The following is a 22,587-nucleotide window of genomic DNA, read 5'->3' on the forward strand; positions in this document are numbered from 1 at the left end:
AAAAGTTGTACTACAAAGATTATTTTCCCAACATACATTTTCTTACAGTGACTGCAGTACACTGAGTTCTTTTCAGCACAATGTCTTGCCGCACTAACTGTTGGTAAAGCTCCAGCTCAAAGAGTCTACAATATTGGACTGTTGGATGGAACTATAATAACTTTTTACAAGTCCTTTGAAAAGAAAAAAAGTTGACCAACTCAAGTACTTGTTGGAAAACATGACTTTTTCAGCATCACAAATCTCACAGGAGCTGTGGGGAAGCTCTTCCAGCTATCAGTGGCCATCTTGCTGCCTGAAATATTGCACAAATAACGATCAAAGCAGCTCTCTGTGCTCGCCAGGGCCAGACAGTAAATCCAGCCTGCTAAGGGCCAGACAGTGATTTTGTTTCACATTTCCGCCCAAGACACAGGCACATGCATGGACGAAGAAGAAGAAAATAGAATACTTGTAGAAAAAAAAAGATAGAGAGCCCTTGGCTGTTGCCAAAACTCCAGCCGTATCAGTTGGGCTTTTCTGCCACGTGGCATATGGTACAAGACAAACTGTCAGCGTTCCCCCCTTCCCGCCTTGTGCTTTGCTCGGAGATGACAGGAGCAGGCGCACGTTTGTGTCCCAGCAGCAGGCATCAGGCGGGCTTAGTGGTGATTTGGGGGGAAAAGGGGAGAAAGGCAAAGCATCAAGCTGCGGCGAGCCACTGATGGCTCCACATGGCCGGGTGAACAGAGGGTAGGGGGTGACGGCGGTAGGGGGCTTACGCGGTAGCTGCGGGGGACAGCACAGTGCCGCGATTGTACGGAAACAGCAAATTGATCAAATTGTGGAGGCAAGACTTTGGGCCTATTATCTGGGTCATGTCAATGTCTCTCTGGTCTCAATTTGGTCACAAGGGCAATGTGTGTTTTACTGTATGAAGAATCCAAGCTTTAAGCACAAAATAGATGATTTTCTCCAAGTGTGTGTCTGGAGTCAAACTTTTATGTGCTTGATGTTTACACCATTCCTTTATTGCAAATAGAGGCACCAAACATCCAAACAAAGCGGCCATTTGCACCCGAGTGTTACATCCCAGCACTTTGTCGTCAAAGCGAATTTAAGACTCTTGCATGTTAGCGTTTTTTTAAAGATTCCTCACGTGTATGAACAAAGTTTGAAGGTCTGCATGCCTCAGCGGCAAAAAGGGGACACGTCGACTACTTGCCTATATGCAATCTGACATCTCAGACTCATCTTTCCCCCCTCTCCGACTCCTATCAGCAGTGATCATAGAGCCGAGACACAATCAGACATGACTCTGGCGGCGGCAGATCGTCGCTATTAGGCTAGCATGGTACATGATCTCCGTCTTGTCTCATCGCTGAGGGTGCTTTGCCTTGCCGTGGTGGTGGTGGGCCACGTGCGTGTGGTGGGGTGCCACCGTCACTTGTCAAAGCATTTGCAGTTTCCGGAGGTGCGCTGTCACCTCCAAGCTGGTAACCAGATTCAATGCCCGTATTACCAAGTAGTACAGTCCGGTACAGTGTTATTTAATCTATATGTCATTTTAGTGACTGGTTAAGGAGTTAATCAAATTGTGTTGTATTTTGTTTTATTATGTCAGCTATGGTTGGACAGTACTGAGCAAGTTGTAACACCGTACGGGACTATGGTGTCAGATCTACTTCGTGAGCTCGGTGTAACAATTACAACCAGATGAAGTAAATACTTAGTATCTGCTTTTGTGCACAAAGTACTTGTTCGGTCATATGAATTAGTAGCTCGTGTTAATGAACTATTTAAGCGTGTGCATGGCCAATTCTTTTTTTTGGATCCATGTCAAGTCTGGGACTCTGTAGTAAACAACCACTTAGGGAAACTTTTCCATTTCTGTGATGGCACAGTAAAAATGTTCCAGCATTAAAAGCCATTTAGATCTAGTACCATCCTGCATGTCCAGACAGCTCTATCAGCACAGGTTAAAAAGAAAATAAATTGTTATCATGACACAGGAACCTTGACATCATTGTGTGACAGGTGTCTGAAGTGGGATGAATGCTTGTTATCAGAAATAGGGAGTGTGAAATGTCTTCACTTTTCTCTTCTCTTTACTTATCTGATTTGACGTCTGACGTATTATTATATAGTCTTTTCTGCAGAGATACGGCTCCATGTGTGATGTGAGTGTGACATCTGGTACTATGGTTGGTGACGAAGGTTACGTGGTCAACAGAAAAGCAAAATGCCCTCTTTCAATTGCATCTCTTTCCACTAAATTAACAGCACTTGCTGTAACAACAATGCATGGGTCTACATTTGTGCATGGCATGAGCCCAAATAATTTAAAATATTGTTGTTCCACATATTACTATAACACTCCTGTATTTGTGTTTGCATCCCGGTTTGTATATCCCAGGCAGTTAATGTCAAGCAGATCTGATGAAAAAAGCTCCCAAGGCCGACGACCAAACATCCCGATTCCTTGTAAATCAGCAAGTCTGATATTAGCTGTTGAAGGCTAAATGGCCATTATGGATCCTCAACACTCTGACATGTTGTGACCTGCCTCCTTTAGTGAGGTATGTGGCGCCGTGTGTGGGAAACACGCACACACGCGTAGACTTTCGCATGCGTTGCCGCTAACTGCGCCGTGTGTGGGCCGTGTTTGCCACCACTTAGTGACAGGTCAGACTCCCATGGTGTGATCAAACGGCAGACACAACTCTCTCCAGTTCCCACAACACTCGGCCTGCTGGAGATTGGACAATAAAAATAAGAGTGGTGGGCTTTCATCACAGGCTTTAGCCAAAGCTCGGCGTATTCTTGCTCACTCCCTAAATGTAAACTGTGCTTGTCTGTATGCTCAGCATGGTGCAAAGTAGTATGCACCACTCAAGTCCAAACCACCGAACACAGCATTTCTTTTTATGTAAATACACACCCCGTCGGAGAACTGAACATTATCTTCAATTAATAAAACTATGCCATGGGACAGATGAAAAAAGTGGACATGTCTGGGAAAATGAGATGTAAAAATCTCTATTACACCTGTGGGTTGAAACCATCACCTTTTTCGGTATGCATAAATTCCTGATTTTAATCTGTTTTCAATAAATGTATCCTTAGTTTACCTGATTAATCCAGAAATACATCATTGATGAATGAATGATTGATTGCCTTCATTGTTATTGTGCAATGTAACGGTTCAGGCTTTATTGGTATAAACACGAAAAAAGTGATATCAATTCTTATCATTGCCAATCGGTATAGCAATCAGTTCTTGCCCGTGGGTGGGCAAACCGGTCCTAAAGGGCCGCTATGGGGGCAAGTGTTTGTTCCAACCGATCCAGCTCAGACATTTCAACCGATAAATAACTGCCTGCAATCCACTGATTGCAATTGTAGCACACCAGATTGGTGAAAAGATGCCCTGATGATGGGTTGGAACAAAAACCTTTTTGGAATAGTTTGCCTATCCATGTGCTAGACCACATGTGTCAAAGTGGTGGCCCGGGGGCCAAATCTGGCCCGCCGCATCATTTTGTGTGGCCCGGGAAAGTAAATCATGAGTGCCGGCTTTCTATTTTAGAATCAAATTAAAATGAAGAGTATAGATGTATATTAAATTTCCCAATTTTCTCCCTTTTAAATCAATAATTGTAATTTTTTAATCAATTTGTTCTGTGTTTTTAGTTAGAAAATCCTTTTGTAAAATCTAAAAATATATAAAAAAGCTAAAATAAACATTGTTTTAGATCTATAAAAAACTGAATATTCAGGGCTTTTAATCAAGTTCTTTTAATCCATTTATAAACAAAAAATCTAAATATTATATCTAAAATGATCCGGCCCACATGAGATCTGGTCACCATGAATGTGGCCCGCCAACCAAATTGGGCTTGACACCCCTGTGCTAGACCGTGTGACCACAAACAATGAACACATTCTCTAGTTTTACATCAACAATTAAAATTGAGAAGATTTAAATAGAAGACCATCATCAGACTTTGAAAAACCCAACTGACCATCCTCTTCTAACTGGACTTGGCAGTTGGCGTTGCATGGATATCCGAGAATTATGCATGCATGCATGCGAAAATGGAAATAACACACCCCATGGAAAGAAACCATATTGCCAAGGAAGAGGATCTCTTCTAACGACAAAGCGCTGTAATGTCCACAGGAAATAGACGAGCGATAAATGTCCTGTAATCTCGATGACACGATTGTGTAGCGAGCCTACCATCATGCACAGGGAGAGTATGTATTCCAATTGGCGCAAGTAGTGCTGATTAGCTGCATCAAACCGGACGCCGTGCCGTCAGACGGCCAGCACGCCAAAAGGTATTGTAGCGATGAAGAGGCAGCGGCCTAGGGGACTCAATGTATCTGTGGAGCTATCAGCTATGGCCTCTGCCCACCGCTAATGGAATTGTCCTGCACCCCGGGCGATGCATTACCATAGATCTAAGGGATAGTCGCACTCCAGCGGGAGAGCCTGCTGATTTAATAACGGGCGGCTTTCTGACTCACTTACAACACAGGAACATCAAGACGGCCAAGTTCAGACATACTGTATAGCAAATAAATAAACACAGGCTTCCCGTGCAACTGCCTGTATGTATTAAAAGAAACCGTACCTTTTAGTCTAAAGTGGCAACGAGAGACAACAAGTCTGGCCACTTTTGAAGCACTCCATCATGATGTACTTGAACTTTTTGCTCTATGTTCTGCTTTTGTTTTATACATCCTAAAATTGTGTTTGTGTGGTTGTTCCGTTTATTGGGGATGATACAATACAGACCGGCACAAATTCGTGCAAACAATGCATACAACGAAAGGGAATCCCACATTGTATATTTTAACGCTAAAATGCTCAAACCACATTCTGCTGCATAATGCTAACATACAATGAGTTGAAACTCATCTTAGCAGGCAATATTATAGAAGCTGCAGTCATAAACTTCCAATTGACTGCCTGGAATTCTACATTTTATGATTTATGAATTATTTGATGCATTTAAATGCAGCACAATGCCATTCTTTACATTTTGACTATACTACATTGAATATGAGATTGCTCGTACTGTAAATGTCTATATGAAACACTTAGAAGATAAAACTTTTATAATAAATTATATTCGTCTATTCCCACCAACTACTATGAGCAGTATCCAATCACAAGGCACAAGAAGTCAAACATGCATGTTTCTGGAATGTGGGAGGAAGCCAGAGTACCTAAATCCACGTATGCACAGGTAGAACATGAAAACCACCAGGGATTGAATCCTCAATCTCAGAACTTTAATGTGGATGCACTAACCACTTTTGCGCCTTCCTTGAATGGGAACAGTATAAATGAAATAACACCTACCAATCAAATTATATTGCTCATTTATGGTGGTGGTGGAATTATAGCAAGAGTTAGCATTTAGCGCCATTCCGTCCAAAGCACAGTTAAAAAGTATGACAGAAAAATGTACTACATATATTTTGCCAGGCTTTGGGTCATCATTTTGACCTCTGTAAAGTCGCGTGTTAATTGTATGATTTCTGTCCTTTAGTTGCTTCTTATATACTGCTATGCTCCACTGGGAACTGTTACATCCTATGCCACCCTATGCCCAAGCATGAAAGTGGGTCACATAGCCATGTCGTGTACCTGTGTGGCCTTGGCTGACAGGCAGCCATGGACCTCTGGCTGCACATTATGAGCTCCTGGTGGACGGCGCTGTCGGCTCGACACACACCTCGTGAAGTTATAGCAGAGGCTGCTGGGAAACGGCTCCCTGTAGATTGGCCGATCTTGACCACACACAGAATCATGCACAAACATAGATGAAAAAGCAGTTCCAGATTCCGACTGTTGCACAGAGCATCATTCAATCCTCAAAGAAACCAGTCCTCTCCTCCCCATCCTTTGCTACCTAAATTGGAGAGGTGCTTTAGATTGATGCCTTATCTGCAGCCGACTGGGTGGCTGGCCCGAGTCTTGCTGTCTCTGTCGTGGTAAACACACACTCACGCACACACACACCTACATACGCACTCTACGTCCCTTTTGACCACCCTGGAGCAACTCGTTGGCTAACTCTTAAAAAGCCCAGGCAACACAATTATCTTTTATGACCTGCCAGAAAATTCTGGCTGTGGGGAGGCTATGGAGGTCCACGTTCAGGCCCCAACAGAGGAGAAGGAGGAGGTCACGAGAACTTGTTGCCGGAGCCCGTTTGGGCCACATTGACATCCATGTAGTTCTGTTTTATAGTGTTCTCATTACGTCTCACCTTTTCAGATTTAATTCTAAATAAATGAACCTATTTTTATGTATTTTCTGTGTAGTAGAACAATTCAACTCAAATTGGATTTACAAACAGCAGCATGCGACCTTACCATATTTTTCAAACTAACAAGGCTCCTTAAAATTCCTTTTTCTTCAAACACGGATAGGTGCCTTCTAAAGTAGTGTACTCTTTGTATTCATTCTGTTTGTACAGGGTGACATAAAAAACGGGAACAGTTTAACAATGCAATAAAGCCAAGAGTGATAGAAGAAACACATTTTGTTCATAGCAAATGAAACCTTTAAAACATGTCGTTGTTAAGAAAACAATGATGGAATTTTCATTTGTTTAAAATAACCTCTTTCAGATGGCGTCTTCCTGTACAAACGCAATCTTAAAATCTGTTGTTGAAATTCCTCATTGACCGCTGCAGCATCACAGCTGGGACACCGTGAATTTCATTCTCAATTCACCATGCATAATAAAATGGCGGAGTGTTAACTTAGCTTAAGCATGTTGTCTTGTCTTATAGTCCAAAAAAATAGGTTAACTGCATGTTTAAAAGGATGATGATTCTAGTCTATAATAGTTAATTTGCAGTAAAAAAATCAACAACAAAGCTAGTTAATATATTTAAATCAATAAATCATTTTTTCATCCTCAAAATGTTTTATACACATTACATTAAATTGTACAAAAATAGAAATAATCATGCTTCAATATTATACAGTGGTCCATGTAAAATTGTAAATCATCTATTGACAGCCTTTGGTGATGATGTTTTTTATCCCATGTGCAACTGTCCTATGATTAACTGGCGACCAGTTTGAACTGTCATCAGGGTTAGGCCTTTAGCCTTTACCACCGCAACTCTAAGGAAGGAAGGAAATAACATGTTTTTCTGAAACTAAAGCCAATATATCACGGTAAAGAAGCACGATTTTGGTGGAAAAAAAGACACTTTGGTTGGAAGGCAGTTGTTTGATCCCAGCTGTTAGTCCGCACCGCTCTTTGGTCTGATGCTGCAGCTGCAGGCTCTACACAAAATGCTTATTCCAACCTAAACTGTGATCCTTCAATAACACACCGCAAGCACTTTTAGTGATGGGAAGTGACATAAACAACACAAAGCGCTGACATGCTCGATATATTCTGACTATCTCATGGCGCAAATAACCAACTGCAACATCATGACAATTTTTGCAAAGTAAAGTCAGAGCAAATAACATATTTCTATGTATTTGTGAAAGAAAATAGCACCATATAAAAAATCACTAGGAAAACATACAATGATTAAATTAAATGTCAATAATAAATCAGTAAGGCGCAGTGATATAAATTCTTTGCGAGGATTAAGAATATAAGAGTGACTATTGTTACCGTCTTTGTATGTGTTTCTCCAACAGTTTTTGTCCAAATATATATTCCTTAAATTTAACTCCTTGTTGCATGAAATTCATGACCAAAGACTCAATGTTTGTTTTTACTATATATTTATTTGTTATTGCTAATTTGCATCATACATAGAATTATATTTATTTTATTCTTTTTAAATTTGATTATTTCATTCATAGAATGCATATGATGATGTTATTGATACTGGAAGATCCAAGATCCTATTGTTTATTAAAAGAAGGGCTTTCCCTCACTGTAGACACCTGTAACCTGAACATAATTACGATCCAGAAAATAAAGCCTGCAGAAAATTATAACATAATCCCTTTAAAGTACACTTTGATTTATCACAACAAACTCCCTTTATGCTTTCCACTTTTAATATCTGTCTGCGATGACCAAAGACAAGAACAGGAACAAAGATTGCACCTCTTATTGGCTCCATGCTTTTCGTCATTGCCTTCTGCAGACTCAATTATCTATGATAAGTATGCATGAACTGTGGCCTGGGTCATTATGTACTACATGTAGCCTTTACCTTCAATTGCATGTCTGGAGAAGCTACAAGAATGTCAGCTCTGACTACCCTCCCTCACTCCCTCCCGCTGATCTCATTAGAGTGCAGATAGATGCAGCGGCTGGCTCCACACTGTCCATCAGGCGGCCATCAGCATGCCGCGCAGACGACAGGAAGTCGGGCTCGGACTGGAATATACCACTGACCGGGAAGACGAGTGGTGGATAAGATCAAAGGACAGCATAGTGTAAAGCTTTTTGTGCAAGGACAACAAATGTGTGGGTGTAGCAACACCCATATTCCTGTGGGCATGGCCAGTAGTAGTGTTGGTGTTAAAATGCATGACTGCAATATCCAGAAAAAGTGTGGTTGATCAGGCACACATCCAAACTATATATGTGTGACCAAAGGTTTGGGTGTTGAAGCAACAGCGTCCTGAGGAGGTAAAAGCAACTTGCCAATTAATCACCTTCAATCCATTGAAACAGTGCTTTTTCATGCATATATTCGTAATATTTTGTTAATCTTTTGATCAAAGCAAGCAAACATTTTACTCGTGACTGGACGTTTCGTCGTAAGACGATTGGTCCCCGTACGTTTGGTCCCCGGACGTTTTGTCGAAAGACGATTGGTCCCCGTACGTTTGGTCCCCGGACGTTTTGTCGAAAGACGATTGGTCCCCGTACGTTTGGTCCCCGTACGTTTGGTCAACCAGACATTTGGTCGAACGGACGTTTGGTAGAACGGACGTTTGGTCGCCGGGTTCACTCCCTGTCAAATTAAGACAGTTTGCTGTTGATATTTTGATATTAGATATTTAGATATTAAACTCACTCTGTCTCTCTCTGTCATGATTATAATTTTGAGAGCTGGTTTCAACAGTAACAACCCGGCGACCAAACGTCCGGTCGACCAAACGTCCGGTTGACCAAACGTCTTTCGACGAAATGTCCGAGTACCCATTTTACTTACATTTTAATCTTTTTTTTTTTGCGAGTAGCAACAACAAGTATATTTTTGGGTTTTTGTTCCGAACCGGAATATTGCCATTGTAGATCAAATGAATTCATCTCTTAAGTGTCTACTACGTGTCACGTGTAAAGTAAGAACGCACAAAGGTAGTACTGCATATCTTTTTGTAGACACACTACCGAAGCTTTAGCTTTAGTGAGGATTAAACAAGTTGCGAGAAGTAGTAACTCACTGTATTGTTGGTTTTCCCACTACCAGTGACCTCCAAAGAAGAAAGAGGCATCCGAAGAAGATTCAACCAATCAGATGAAAGCGACAGGGACAACAGTTCATCATGCCTACGTAGAGGTAGGGATAAGGGTGGAGGGAGGAAAGCAATGCCCTTGAATTTGGAGGTGGAAGCTCAGGGTTTATGACGTAGATATTAACCAGAAATTTGCAACCTCTCGTTTTAACTACTACATTTAGACAATGGGCGAATGACAACATTAATGGAGCAGTTCACATCATGTTTTTTTTGGCTTCTAAAATGGACCTATCCATCTACAATGCTATATACATTCTTTGGTAAACTGCCATAAAAGAGCATGATATGTGCAGCCCGGTGGCGCGATAGGTTAGCATGTCGGCCTTACAGGTCTGGGGTCTTGGGTTCAAGTCCAGGTCGCTCCACCTGTGTGGAGTTTGCATGTTCTCCCCGGGCCTGCGTGGGTTTCCTCCCGGCACTCCGGTTTCCTCCCACATTACAAAAATATGCATGGTAGGCTGATTGGACACTCTAAATTGCCCCTAGGTATGAGTGCGAGTGTGCATGGTTGTCCGTCTCCTTGTGCCCTGCGATTGGCTGGCCACCAATTCAGGGTGTCCACAGCCTCTGGCCCGGAGACAGCTGGGATTGGCTCTAGAACCCCCAGCAACCCCATTGAGGATCAAGCAGTTCAGAAAACTAGATGAGATGAGCATGATGTGCGACATTTACATCATACAAATAACACAAGGATGCTATTATTTTATAAGCATGGTGTATTGAAATTTAAAAAGGAAAAGCTTTATTTGCATTTCATAATATAAAAAAATCAAATTTAAAAAAAAAAACATTATATCAGCGCTCTTCTCATTAAATCACTTCATACAGTGGTAAGCATTGTGCCGTGACAACTGCTACTGGGTTGTCATGATGTGGCCCATTGGGTTTATCATGGTCACGATCAGCAAATGCGCCTCTGACCTTTTGTTGCTCTCCACTGGCAGGAATCTTTTCAGATAATATTCCAGACATCAGGGGAGCTGGGGCCTTCACTGAAGAACCCTTATTGTAGTGATGTGCGCATATGGAGGCCGTACGACTGCAGGGGGGAGTGCCGGGTGCCCGTTTTTTCGTATCGCATGGGACAGGCGGTGTCACACCAGGGCCCTAACTGGCCCACTGATATTCCCTGTAGAGAATAAAGATAAGGAGAGCATCTGAACCCAACATGTCCCCAGGCCTCGAATGGCACGGCAGAGCTTGCCCTGAAGAAGCTGGTGTGCCTGTTTACCATCTTACCGGGGGTGCCCACGCCTCTCTGCACGGACTAGAAATGTCTTGTGAGAACGGGCAAACACGCTGTGAAGACGAGAATATGGAAGCTGACAGAAATAAACGCGGGCAGCGGGGGCGGAGGGGGGGGGCGAGAGAGGTGAGGAAGCGGCTAGCAACGGGGGTCCTAAAGTGCTGAAGAAATTGTGCTGGCATGGTGGCCAGAGGCCTTTCAGCTCAATGTGTGCCACTACCTCTCCTTTCTCCCTCTGAGGCGCCATGTACTGCTGGTGCTCGCAGCCCAAGTTATTTGGCAAACACACACAGTCAGACGCTGTATACAATCTTGAAACCCCAGTGCCCAATGGTGTCAGTGAAATCATATCTTCCCGACAAGTAGAGGTTTTGCTAACAATTACGTATTCGTAGAAAAGAGCCACTACACACAGTTTAAGTTCATGGTAAAACTTAAGATGAAACCATCTGTCCTCGATGCGGACGCAAACCGAAAATGCCTCTCCGGTCTCTAACTGGTTGTTTTCATGTCGGTATTCACCCCGGCCAAAATTTGCGCACCACCAACTATTTGGTTAATTAATCCAAGCCCAAAGCTTGTATTTGGTCCAGATAGTAGAAACAGATAACTGCAAACAGCCAGAATAAAATGAGACATGGTGGTTTCACGAGTCCATATAACTTTTACTTTGCTGGAAAATATAAATGAAGCTTGTATATTTGTTTTAAATACTGAGAGTTTTTTGAAATTGTTTTCTACAGACAGAGAGTTGCCATTTGAAATGACTTTTTATGTCACATCAATTATTTGCTTTTTTCTAGACAATTCAAATAACTGATTCCTACAAGACCGGTGATTTCCTAATTTAAACCAGGAGTTCTATCCAGGGTTGTGTAAAACTAGTTTTGTCTAATAATTGAAACGTTTTCAAGAGATTCCTGAGCGGATATGTAAAGTTAAGACCATGTATTAGATGGGATCAGTCTTAATTTCCTGCACTGTAAGTTGCTTTCAGTTCTAGGTGGAAATGAGCAGTATACCAATGGCTAGAAATGTCAACACATCTGGGATTAAGCAGTTTCCCTGCAGTGGCTCGCCTGCTTCTCAATTTATGAGTAACTTTGCTCCTATTCTCAAGAAGAAATCTTGCCGCCTGTTTTCTTTTCTCTTGCCCGGAAAGCCCAGCCTAACAGTGCATCCTCATTCCATCACGTCCATGTCGAGAACAGATTGAATCCGTTTGGAACGGAACATGAAGAAAAGCTGTTGTTTACCGTGAACGCTGCCACTGTTAAAACCAAAAAGTTGACTTTTTCTGCTCCATTTAAGATGGCTCAGAAATTCGAAGCATCCTTCTCCGTTGTAAACCAAGTCATGAACATCCCACGTAACTGTTTGCTTTGTTATTTTAATCAATAATGTGACTGGATGCAGTTCTGATGACAAACTAAATAGTGAGATCGCTGGAGATTGATTTTGCCATTTAGTTTTCCACTTGATCAGTGGGTAGGCAACTTAGAGACAAAAAAATGTATTTGGTAGCTATGTGAACCTGCAGCCAGGCAAATATTTGGGTTTCTAAACATTCAGGATTTCCATTCTAAATTTGAAATCATACAGTGTTACAATAAAACGGCATATTCCTATCCACATTGCAATAAGCTTACAATGTCATCACATTCTAACACCCTTGGTCAAAAGCTTTCTCAGTCAACTGGATGGTGAAACAAAAAAAACAAATTTCTGAGAGTGGGTGTAGACATGACACAATAAAAATTAGGCAGTTTCCACATTCAGCCAAATTCTACTCCTCGTAACTATTAGCTCTCCTTCTTGCTATCCCTATATTTTTGTTGCCAATTAAATGTTTAATTCTGGCACTACTTTGATGAAGTCATGGGTTTTTTTCTGACTCAAAAATCATTTTGTGTTATTTTTTGCTCGGTAATAAACAGACACAACAAATTCCTTTACTGAAATTGTTTTAGATTCATTGCAAATGGCAGTACTCAAATTAATTCAACTTGAACTTATGTTATGAAGTAGTAAAGTGCAATGACAACACTAACCAGGAGCAAAAGCTTGACCTCACCTTTTTAAAATTACCTGTACATTGAGACTGATATAGCCGTATTATCTTAGATTTTTTTTAATTGTTTAAAATATTATAAAATGTTTTACATGATTTAGGTGAAAAAACAACTTTTAGGACAAAAGTAATATTTACTTTAAGTGGAATAATCTTACAAAATGAAGCTGGAGAAAATGATTTCACTAGATTTAAGAAAATAAATCTTATTAAGATATTGGCATCCTATTCAAGTTGTACCTCGGCTACTATCCCTGGGATAGGCTCCAGCAACCTCGTGATATTCGTGAGGATAAACAGCTTGGGAAATGATTGAGTGTCTAGGTCTGGAAAGTATTTTCTGCGATGAAAAATAAAAATAAAAGATCCCTTTGCCACAATCATACAGTGTGTCCCAGAAACACACCTGGTTCTTCCAGAAAACTGTGACAAACTGTTAACACTACCCACTCTGCTAGCTTGAGACCAGCTCAATTCTCTCAGTCACGCCTCCACCGCCCAGAGTTTGAAGTTTTTGGGGAGAGCAGAGGTTTGGGGCCGGGGTTAAGGGAGAACGTAGCGGCGCCGATGCAGTAAAGTGATTGTGATTTGTGCCTGCCACCATCAGCGTCACTCTGCTCAGCTTGTCAGTCCGTGGCAGCGTCAAGGCGGGCGTTGCGGGACCGCTGTCACTAACAGTAATAGATATCATTTCAAAACCGTCACTCCCGCCCATTGCGTCTGGCTCACGCCACTGGCTAGGGCCCACCTTGGCCACGGTTGGTTGGTCCCATTCCGCGCCGACATCAGGGCCCCGGCGCCGGGCTTAACTGTTGGGGTCACAGCCTGACGATATGTAGACGTGCACGGATGGTTAACTGGCTAAACGTGTTGATATGGGGGGAGTGTGGGCGGGATGGCGGTGGAGGATTCCGTGAGCTCGTCATGTGAGGCAGATTTACATTTTTGGCTGAGATTTTAGAAATGTATGTGCTTTCATTTGGCATGGTAAACATTTCAATGAGCCTAAATACCCTTGCGTAAACATACGCCCCCGTTAGGTCGTATATTGCTGCCACCCCAATCAGAGTGTCTCTAAAGCCGTTAATGGCCATTAACAACACAGCCGGTGGTGCGAAGAATGTGACATCACAAACGTCACTTTGCGTTAAACCCACACCAAGTCAGGACTACCTCCAAGACAACCAGGCTCCTTGGCATGGGGTGTATGTGTGTTTATATTGACACGTCTGCACAATCATGTGCATCTCATGTATATTAAAGATGTCCCAGATCAGAACATGCGATCGGAAATCAAGTCCGATTGGATCATTTTCAGAGGACTGGAATTGCCCAAAAAAGATTGAGTGTTTAAAATGCATTTTTCCCCAAGTATTAACTCATTGGCAGCCATTGATGGTGATAGACGTTTGCTGAGAACCCTGATAGTCAAATTGGATTGGACATCTCTCTCTTTCAATGGCAGTGGAACATGATCACACAATGCCAGCCTTCGAGAATTTACCATTGATTTGATGTTCATAACTTTCAATGGGATTGAAAGAGTTAAGGCATACAAACTACAAAAAAATCCTGAGGTATATTGCTATGCAATATATATATATATGTATATATATATATATATATATATATATATATATATATGTATGTGTATATATATATATATATATATATGTATGTATGTATATATGTATGTATATATATATATATATATATATATATATATATATATATATATGTATGTATATATATATATGTATGTATATATATATATGTATGTATATATATATATGTATGTATATATATATATATATATATGTATGTATGTATGTATGTATGTATGTATATATATGTATGTATGTATGTATATATATGTGAAGCTATGAGAATTGTTTGACCAACCGTCATTATCTGACACTTAACAGCAACTGGTGCTGGATTGTTGCCCTTGTTTGGTTTCACACGAAAACAGTGCAAATCGTTAGTGAGTTTTGATAAACCTCTTCTTTGCTCCAATGGGATACCTTGCAAACAAAGTCATGGGAGTAACGTGTTTCAGCAGGTCTGACAAATGTGTGAATACATGATCTATTTGCGTCTTTGTGCCAGCGCAGGTGCCAGCGACTCAGCCAATGGGAGGATTGTGTTCTGGGTTTAACATCCACACACAAAAGCCTACAGAACAAGCAATGTGTTTCATATCCTAAACCACAGCACGGACTATGGTTTCTGATGAGTGCTTTAATTTTGCTTTCGAGTCGCACCTGCCCTTGGGGTCCATTTCCTTTCATAATTGTGTGTTTGCACATTGACAATCTTTGTGCTGGCGGGGTGTGTCCAACCTTCTGAGGCCAAGCCTGCTTTATGCTGTGTTAATGATGCGATTAAGATGTTCCACATTGTCAACATGCAGAGGCGAATGTGTGTGGAGTGTTTGTATGACAAGTACGCTGCATACAATCTCCTCCCTAATGCAAACTTTGAAGAGATTATGCCTTTCGCTAAGAGAAATATTTATTCCATCAGATTTCGCAGTTTCGCAATTTTAAATATTAATGATTTTCATCCAAACCTTTGGTGTCTTTTCAAAAGTTCTACATTAATTGACATTGGGCGTCCAAAACATCATGATAACAGTCTTTTTCAGCAAAATTTAGCACAAAAAGAAGTAAAATGAAAAATACCTAACTGCAGCAAATTACACTTACAACTGGTAGCCAAAAATACCTTTCTAAATTAAAACACTTACACTAATCCTGTTTAAGCATTCTGTTTTGAAGCATCACATCAGTTGTTACATCACAAAGAGAGGATGTGTGAACTAATACATTTCAAATTGTGTCAAAATTAGAACTAATTGTTGCGAGGGGAATGGATTCAAGTCAATGTGAGTGTAATAAAATGCGGATATTATGCATGAAAAAAATCGGATTTGGCTTTAAAACACCTGAAGCATTGGGAAACAATTGTTTATCGGCAGCGTAACATTTTACCGTTGACCAGTGGAATTGAAATCCTTAAAACGGACAACAAGAGAAAACTGGGATCAACAGGGACGTGACAAAAAGTGCTTAGCACATTGTGCCATTTTGCCTCACACGGCCCCCACATTCACTTGCACACACACGTCACTGCTGCCCCCCAAACCCTTTCCATGCTCTCGTCAGCTAATTATGCAGAATTAGAATCTTCTTTCACACCAGTGGTGTCAGGGTACCTTAGCTTGATCTGTCAAGGCCCCTCATGACTGGGTGCTAAACTCGCGACAGTTGACGAGTGCAAAGGGCCGCAAAGCTAATTGTAAGTGAAAAGCTGGACAGCACTGATGGAGGGAGGGGAGTCGGGGGTTCGTGTGTGTGTGTGTGTAGGGGGGTGGAGGGTCTGGGGGTTCAGGTCAGTGCGGTAGAGGGCTTTGTTCTTTCTTTTTTGTTTTTTTTATCATTGATAAAGAAGGGATATTTGTTTTTCTGGGTTTTTCAGGGTGTCAAGGAAGGACGAATTGGGTAATGACGGAGGGAAAGACAGGCTGCCTGCTGAACCAGAAAAGAGTAAAAGGAGCAAGAGACTGTGTTTGAAGAAAACAGGTAGGTGTGATGAAAGGCAAAAACAAATTCTTTCTTTCGGGGCATGTCGAGCAACATCTTCCTCATCGGTATATATGGCCTGGGACCACCTGCGTCACATGCGTGCGTACTAGGTATTTAGAGCATACATATTTAAAATGGGAACTTGCTTGCTGTTTGTGTGTATTAACGCTTGTTTGCTTAAAGCTACCGCATATTTTTTCAGTGTGCATTTCAGTCTGTTTACACCAGGAGCAATAATATAATTGTTTTGAATTTTGGGATTAAAAAAATACTGCTCTAAATCATCATCGGCATTAATTTATGAGGAACATTACCTGCTTCTGGACTGTGGGAACCTAATGTAGTTCCTATAATATTTTTGGGTTTGATGTAATTATAGTAGGGACTACAGCCCTTAGTTGCCATAACCATTTTAAAAAAATGTTGTTGATCACTTATTTATTGATTATTTATTTATTAGTTATTGTTATTATTTATTGAATATTTATTTGTCTGTTTGTTTGTTGTTGTTATTGTGCACTTTGTGCTGATTTATTTTTTAGCATTTATTTATTATTTATTTATTTTTATTTATTTTTTATTTTTAGCATCTATTTATTTTTATTTATACTTGAAAAATAAAAACTTTCAATTCAATATAGATAGGGGGTGACCAACTGAATGTGAAAGAATGAATCAAATAATGAACTCATGAGAAAGCTGTTCAGAGGCCTGAGAATTATCCTGATTATTAGATTCAGCTGTGTTGGAGGAGGGATACATGGGAAAACAGACTGGATAGCTGCACTTGAAGACTATAGTTGGTAAGATCCTTCACAAATATACATAAATATATTTATGTATCTATATATATATGTCTTGGCTTGTATATAAATATATACATAGACAGACAATACATATATAAGTCAAGAGACATCTGTGGGTACTGTTTTCTATTGTTCTTTGGTCAGATTGTTTGAATACAAATTGATATGCTACAAGTGTACCTTCAGTGCTCCATCTAAAACAAAAATGCTTTGCAGAGCAAAATTGTTTGTAGTTTGATAAATAACTGTTACTATAACTAGTGGTATATTTTTCAAAAATTACGAGTCAACTGGTCTTCCCTTTCACACACCAGTTAATGCAAGATATGCCGGATTGTTGTTACTGTCATATTTCTTGCAATTGAAAGAATGTTCTGGACTAACAGGTTAAGGCATGCAAAGGTAGAGCTTATGCTTGATTTGTTGATTGTGCTTACAATATCCATTGGGGAGGAACTGCCTTTGCAGAATTTCTAGGTTTGTTAATATTTTTATGTCATAACTCTACTTCCTGCTGGGCAATAAGAAAAAAAAATGGCTGCGCCAATGAGCTGTCAGAACGTTTCAGCAAGTTTTTCTAAATTTAACTGTAATCCAATGAGGTTCATGAAACCTTTTGGATACCACTTTTATTCAGACACCGTGTTTTTAATATTATTTGGTTTTGTATTTGTTTTTTACAGTTGTCCACCAGAGACATTTACCTTTTATGAAAGGTTTTACTCTAGTAAAAATGCATCATAATGCTTTTACTGTGATTATTGAGGAACAAACATCAATTAACTTGCTAACTCTAGTCAACAAATCATCAGATAACTTAACAATAACTCCTTTTGGACAGATCCTTTATTTTATTTTTTTAAAGACCAATGATCTGGACCAACAATTCAAAACCTCACCCACACATACATCTTGTAACATGTACATGGAGTGTGTATTAATCTTTGTATGGCATTTGTTCTGATTTGGAGCTTCTCTCTTATCTTGTTGCCGGTTAAATGTTTCCTTGCCAGCCCAAATGAAATGTGTCACCAGCAAGGCGGTAGAGAGAGTAAAGGCACGACAGGAACTTGTCACCTGTCTCTTTAGGGCATCTGTATGTCTGAGGGTGTCACACTTCACTTCCCTCGCACAGTCACACTCCGCAATAAGAACATTTCCCAAAACATACACAGTATTTTGATGCCAAAAAAAGGTTGACAGAGAAAGAACCTTACAGTTTGACCAATGGCCGGCATTTTACGAAGAAATGACATGCATTCACTCTGCAACATGAATTAATCTAATTAACAATTATATATTCCTGTGCAACTACCAAGTGGCAGCTATTTTTGTATTTTTATAAAAATATATTATACACAACAATTGAATGATATGGATGAGGAGAGTAAATAGCAAATATATATATGCATGTATGTATGTGTATATATATATATATATGTATGTGTATATATATGTATGTGTATATATATGTATGTGTATGTATATATGTATATGTATATGTATATATGTATGTATATATGTATATGTGTATGTATATATGTATATGTGTATGTATGTATGTGTATGTATGTATGTGAATGTATATATGTATATGTATGTATATATGTATATGTATGTGTGTGTGTGTATATATATATATATATATATATATATATATATATATATATATATATATATATATATATATATATATATATATATATATATATATATAAAATTAGTTTTCTTAGCCTTTGAAGTGTGTTTATTTAAATTTATTTATTTATTTTTAAACGGCTACAAGCCCAGTTCCATTGAAAAGGACCAGGTTGTCCTTTTTAAAGCAACCACATTTTATTTTTATTTTTTTATTTTTCTTGCCTTTGGAAGAAACCGATTTCACATTATGTGGCTGTAAAAATATGAAACACAAATGTTACATCCATTATTAATTCGAAGTCACCCTCGGATACAGGTTAAATTCCTGTGGCTTTTTTAAAAAAACAACCCATGCTCAGTGCTATTCTGTTTTTGTATTTTTTTTTTAATTTGGGGAGGATTTTGTGTGCTTAGCTGTATTCTTTTGAATTATTTGGAAAAATGTCCTTTTATTCATCCATGAGGAAATAGTGCCAGTGGTCTTTAATTATACATTGTTGTGTTAATGAAACCCTTTCACTTATAAATCCGGTGGGGCTGTTGACCTTCCATTTATGTGTTTGCCGCCGAAGCTAAAGAGGCAGACAGCGGGATTCAGCAGTCAGCCGACAGCCCCCACTCCAGCGCTACTTTGGAGCACTTGAGGACTGGAAACAGCTTTTCTGCAGCTCGTGTAGATTTGCGTTGATTAGGCCTCGGCTGGCTCGGGGAAAGTCCTCGCGGAATAGGCCAGGAAGCTGTTTGGAATTGGACGTTGTTCCGCCCCTCTTGCCATTACCCTCCAGCTCTCACAAAAGAGACCAAATCTCCCAGTGCCTTTGAACCCGTGTTTGAAAATGAAAGACATGTCCAACGGAGGTTCTTTTCTTATTCTTCTCTTTTAGTAGACAAGCGTAAAGAGAGGGGAAATGAAGGAGGAGGGCCGATGGAAAGGGGGGGGGGGGGGGGGGGGTGTTGTTGGTTGGTGGGAAGAGCTTTGCAGCCCTATTTTCGCTTATGCTCCATGGTTTTCTTCCGGCCTTGAGCTGCTGCGGAGGAAAAGATTTCTTTCCGAAAAAAAAGGGGGCTGGAGGGGGGGACACGGCTGAAGGATAAGATGAGAAAGAGGGTTCTCTGGAGCCAGCTGCTGGAGAGGTTAGTTTGAGATTTCCAGCCATTAACCCCGTGCCCAGCCAGCTCGGCCACTTGAAGCAGACAAGGGTCTGGCCCGGCCAGGCCGGAGCCCCCTGAATTGAAAGGGGACGAGGGGACCCAGCTTGATCTCGTGGGGAAATTGTTTACAAGTGGGGCCCTCCAATCCACAATAGGGCAGAGTACAACAGAAGTGGGGAATGCAGAGAAAGAGCGAAATAGTTAAGTGAAAGAGTGAAACAAATCTTCCAAAGCATGGGGCAAAAGTGAAAGAGCAGGGAGTGAGAGTGATTGAGGATGGACCAATGAGGGCTTCTAGCGGGTGCTGTCGATGGGAGTTTGGAGGGGGCGCGGCATGCACTGATTTTGACACAATACGTGGAGGGCTTATTGGAATGGAGGGTTTGGAGGAGGAGGGGGCCTCTCGTTCTCTTTTCAAAGGCAGGATAAACAAGGAAATGAGTCTGTAATCATTTCCAGAGATTGCCTTCCTACTTTGCTTCTCTCGGCCTCTTCCACTGGACCGTGTTCATTAGTGGACCGATTCAAGCCCTGTTTTTTCTTTTTCTTTTTTTTTTTCTCGGACAGAGAGCCAGTGAGAGAATCTCCAAAGTTAGTAGTAGTACTGCTCCTTTTCCACTGAACAGTTCCTTATTGGCACAAACGAGTACTAACATTTTTTGGATGAGGAGAAGGAATAAAATGACAAAAATAAAAGGCTGTACATAAGAGGTGTCACACTCAAATGAATAGTGGCTCAAATTGAAAACTGGTTTATTCTTGAGGGCCAAACTCACTTCTTGTCAATGATATTTATTTAAAATTGGATGGAAATTGTGCATGCGTTTTCTTCTCTATGCCAATATGTGATGTCAAATTTTTCATTTTTTTTTTGAAAATAGATAAATCTGTCATCACGCGATTGCAACTCCAGCTTTCTTTCCAATGCAAAATAAGATTTTAATATTTTTTTTGTTATTTTACAGAGAAAAGCACTATGGGTTGTGGCTAACTGATTTTTTTTAATATATAGCACTGCAACCACAATAATAATATATACATAAATTTGAAATGAAATCATAGGCTTCTCTGCATTGCATTGATACTGTAGTAAAATATTTTCCTAACGAATTTGACTAATTTTCTGTTCTATTTGATTTTTTAACGCATTGATTCAGATCATGAATCAGCAGCCAGTTCCTGCTAAAAATGCCACCTCACCCCCAAAGCCTACTCTGAGGGGTGGGAGTGCACGCACAATACAGCAAAAAGGGATCTGATGAGGCCTTTTCCCTGTCAAAGAGGTAACTATACATTTTAAATGGATTTATTTGTTATTTTTTGGTTTCAACGGACAGGAATTTTTTTAAATGTTGTCGATGCACTGGTAAAAAGGTGTCTTAATGCAGCCCACCCCTGCAGTAAGTACCCCTGTGATCTCCACCATATTTATAGACACCATCTTATGTCAGATGGCTTCCATTTCTTCACTTGTTGGGACCCCCTGTGGCTGCTTTTACAAGCACAGGTATGAAGGGGTCAAGCGCGCCCCGTCGGGAGCGCAGTCGCAGTGGGAAGAAATTTATTTCACCATTAGTATATCCCCAAATGAGTAGAAAAACACAGGGAAATCCAAAAATAATCTTATCCCTAATATTTGGTTGACGTATGTTTTGTTTGCGTCGGTGTGTTGGACCTGTAAACCCCTCTCTAGAGAAATAGATCAACAAAAACATTGTCATTTGGTTGAACGTGACATCCGATTGTATATTTCATAGAAGGATTGTTTACCATTCATTTTGATTGATTGGTTAATAGCAATATGTAAAATAATCTTGATGTGCACATGTATATTTTCATTTGGATGATTTTTTTTTGTATATTCCTGCATTTAGATGTCAACATGGCTAGAAAATAATATTGTTTTAAGCAAAGCAGTCATGATTGCTTTAACTGATTTCATGCTATTTTGAAGGCAGTTAGCATTTTTATTTTCAATGAATTAAAATTAAATATACAAATGCCATTTTTAAAAGGAATTTCGTAAAATTGTATCTACCAGATTTAAAATGCTTAACGTATGTATTTGGAGCAAGTGGAAAATACTGATTTAATTGCTTAAAAGACTCAAAATAGCGATTAAAAACAATACCAAAACATGTTTCCCTGTAAATGTTGTGGAGTGACAAGTTTAAAAAAATATCAGTGATAACTCAAAACTATACCTTAATAATTTCATTTATTTTGTTTTCAGATTATACTAAGAAAATGAACCACTGTACATGACTTTGCCTCACTTATTGAAACAAATTCATATATTTTCTCACTTTATCATCACTAAGGGTCCCGGGGGGTGCTGGAGCCTATCCCAGCTGACTTCGAGCCAGAGGTGGGGTACACCCTGAATCGATGGCCAGCCGAACACAGGGCAGAAAGAGAGTTGTTTAGAGTGTCCAATCAGCCTCCCATGCATGTTTTTGGAATGTGGGAGGAAACCGGGGTACCCGGAGAAGACTCATGCAGGCCCAGGGAGAACATGCAAACTTCACACAGGTTGACCGACCTGGATTTGAACCTAGGACCCCAGAACTTTGAGGCTTACGCGCTAACCACGCATCCGTCAGGCTGCCCTTATGTAGTCGTAACACTGT

The 22,587-nt window shown here is 40.2% G+C and overlaps 1 protein-coding gene across 3 annotated transcripts in view; it reads left to right on the forward strand.

The window, feature by feature from the left end:
- LOC144090484 (uncharacterized) overlaps positions 1-22,587 on the forward strand; it is a 214,589-nt gene that overhangs the window by 72,470 nt on the left and 119,532 nt on the right. The window contains exons 6-9 of one of the 3 annotated variants that reach the window (XM_077621961.1): positions 9,406-9,495; positions 16,252-16,355; positions 17,093-17,161; positions 21,115-21,240. In XM_077621961.1, the coding sequence (XP_077478087.1) occupies positions 9,406-9,495; positions 16,252-16,346 (185 nt within the window). In that variant the 3' untranslated portion in view covers positions 16,347-16,355; positions 17,093-17,161; positions 21,115-21,240. The remainder of the gene's footprint in view (positions 1-9,405; positions 9,496-16,251; positions 16,356-17,092; positions 17,162-21,114; positions 21,241-22,587) is intronic. The other 2 variants (XM_077621962.1, XM_077621964.1) reach the window with 2 other exon arrangements.

Source organism: Stigmatopora argus, chromosome 16 (genome assembly GCF_051989625.1).
Source record: "Stigmatopora argus isolate UIUO_Sarg chromosome 16, RoL_Sarg_1.0, whole genome shotgun sequence".
Taxonomy (NCBI): Eukaryota; Metazoa; Chordata; class Actinopteri; order Syngnathiformes; family Syngnathidae; genus Stigmatopora; species Stigmatopora argus.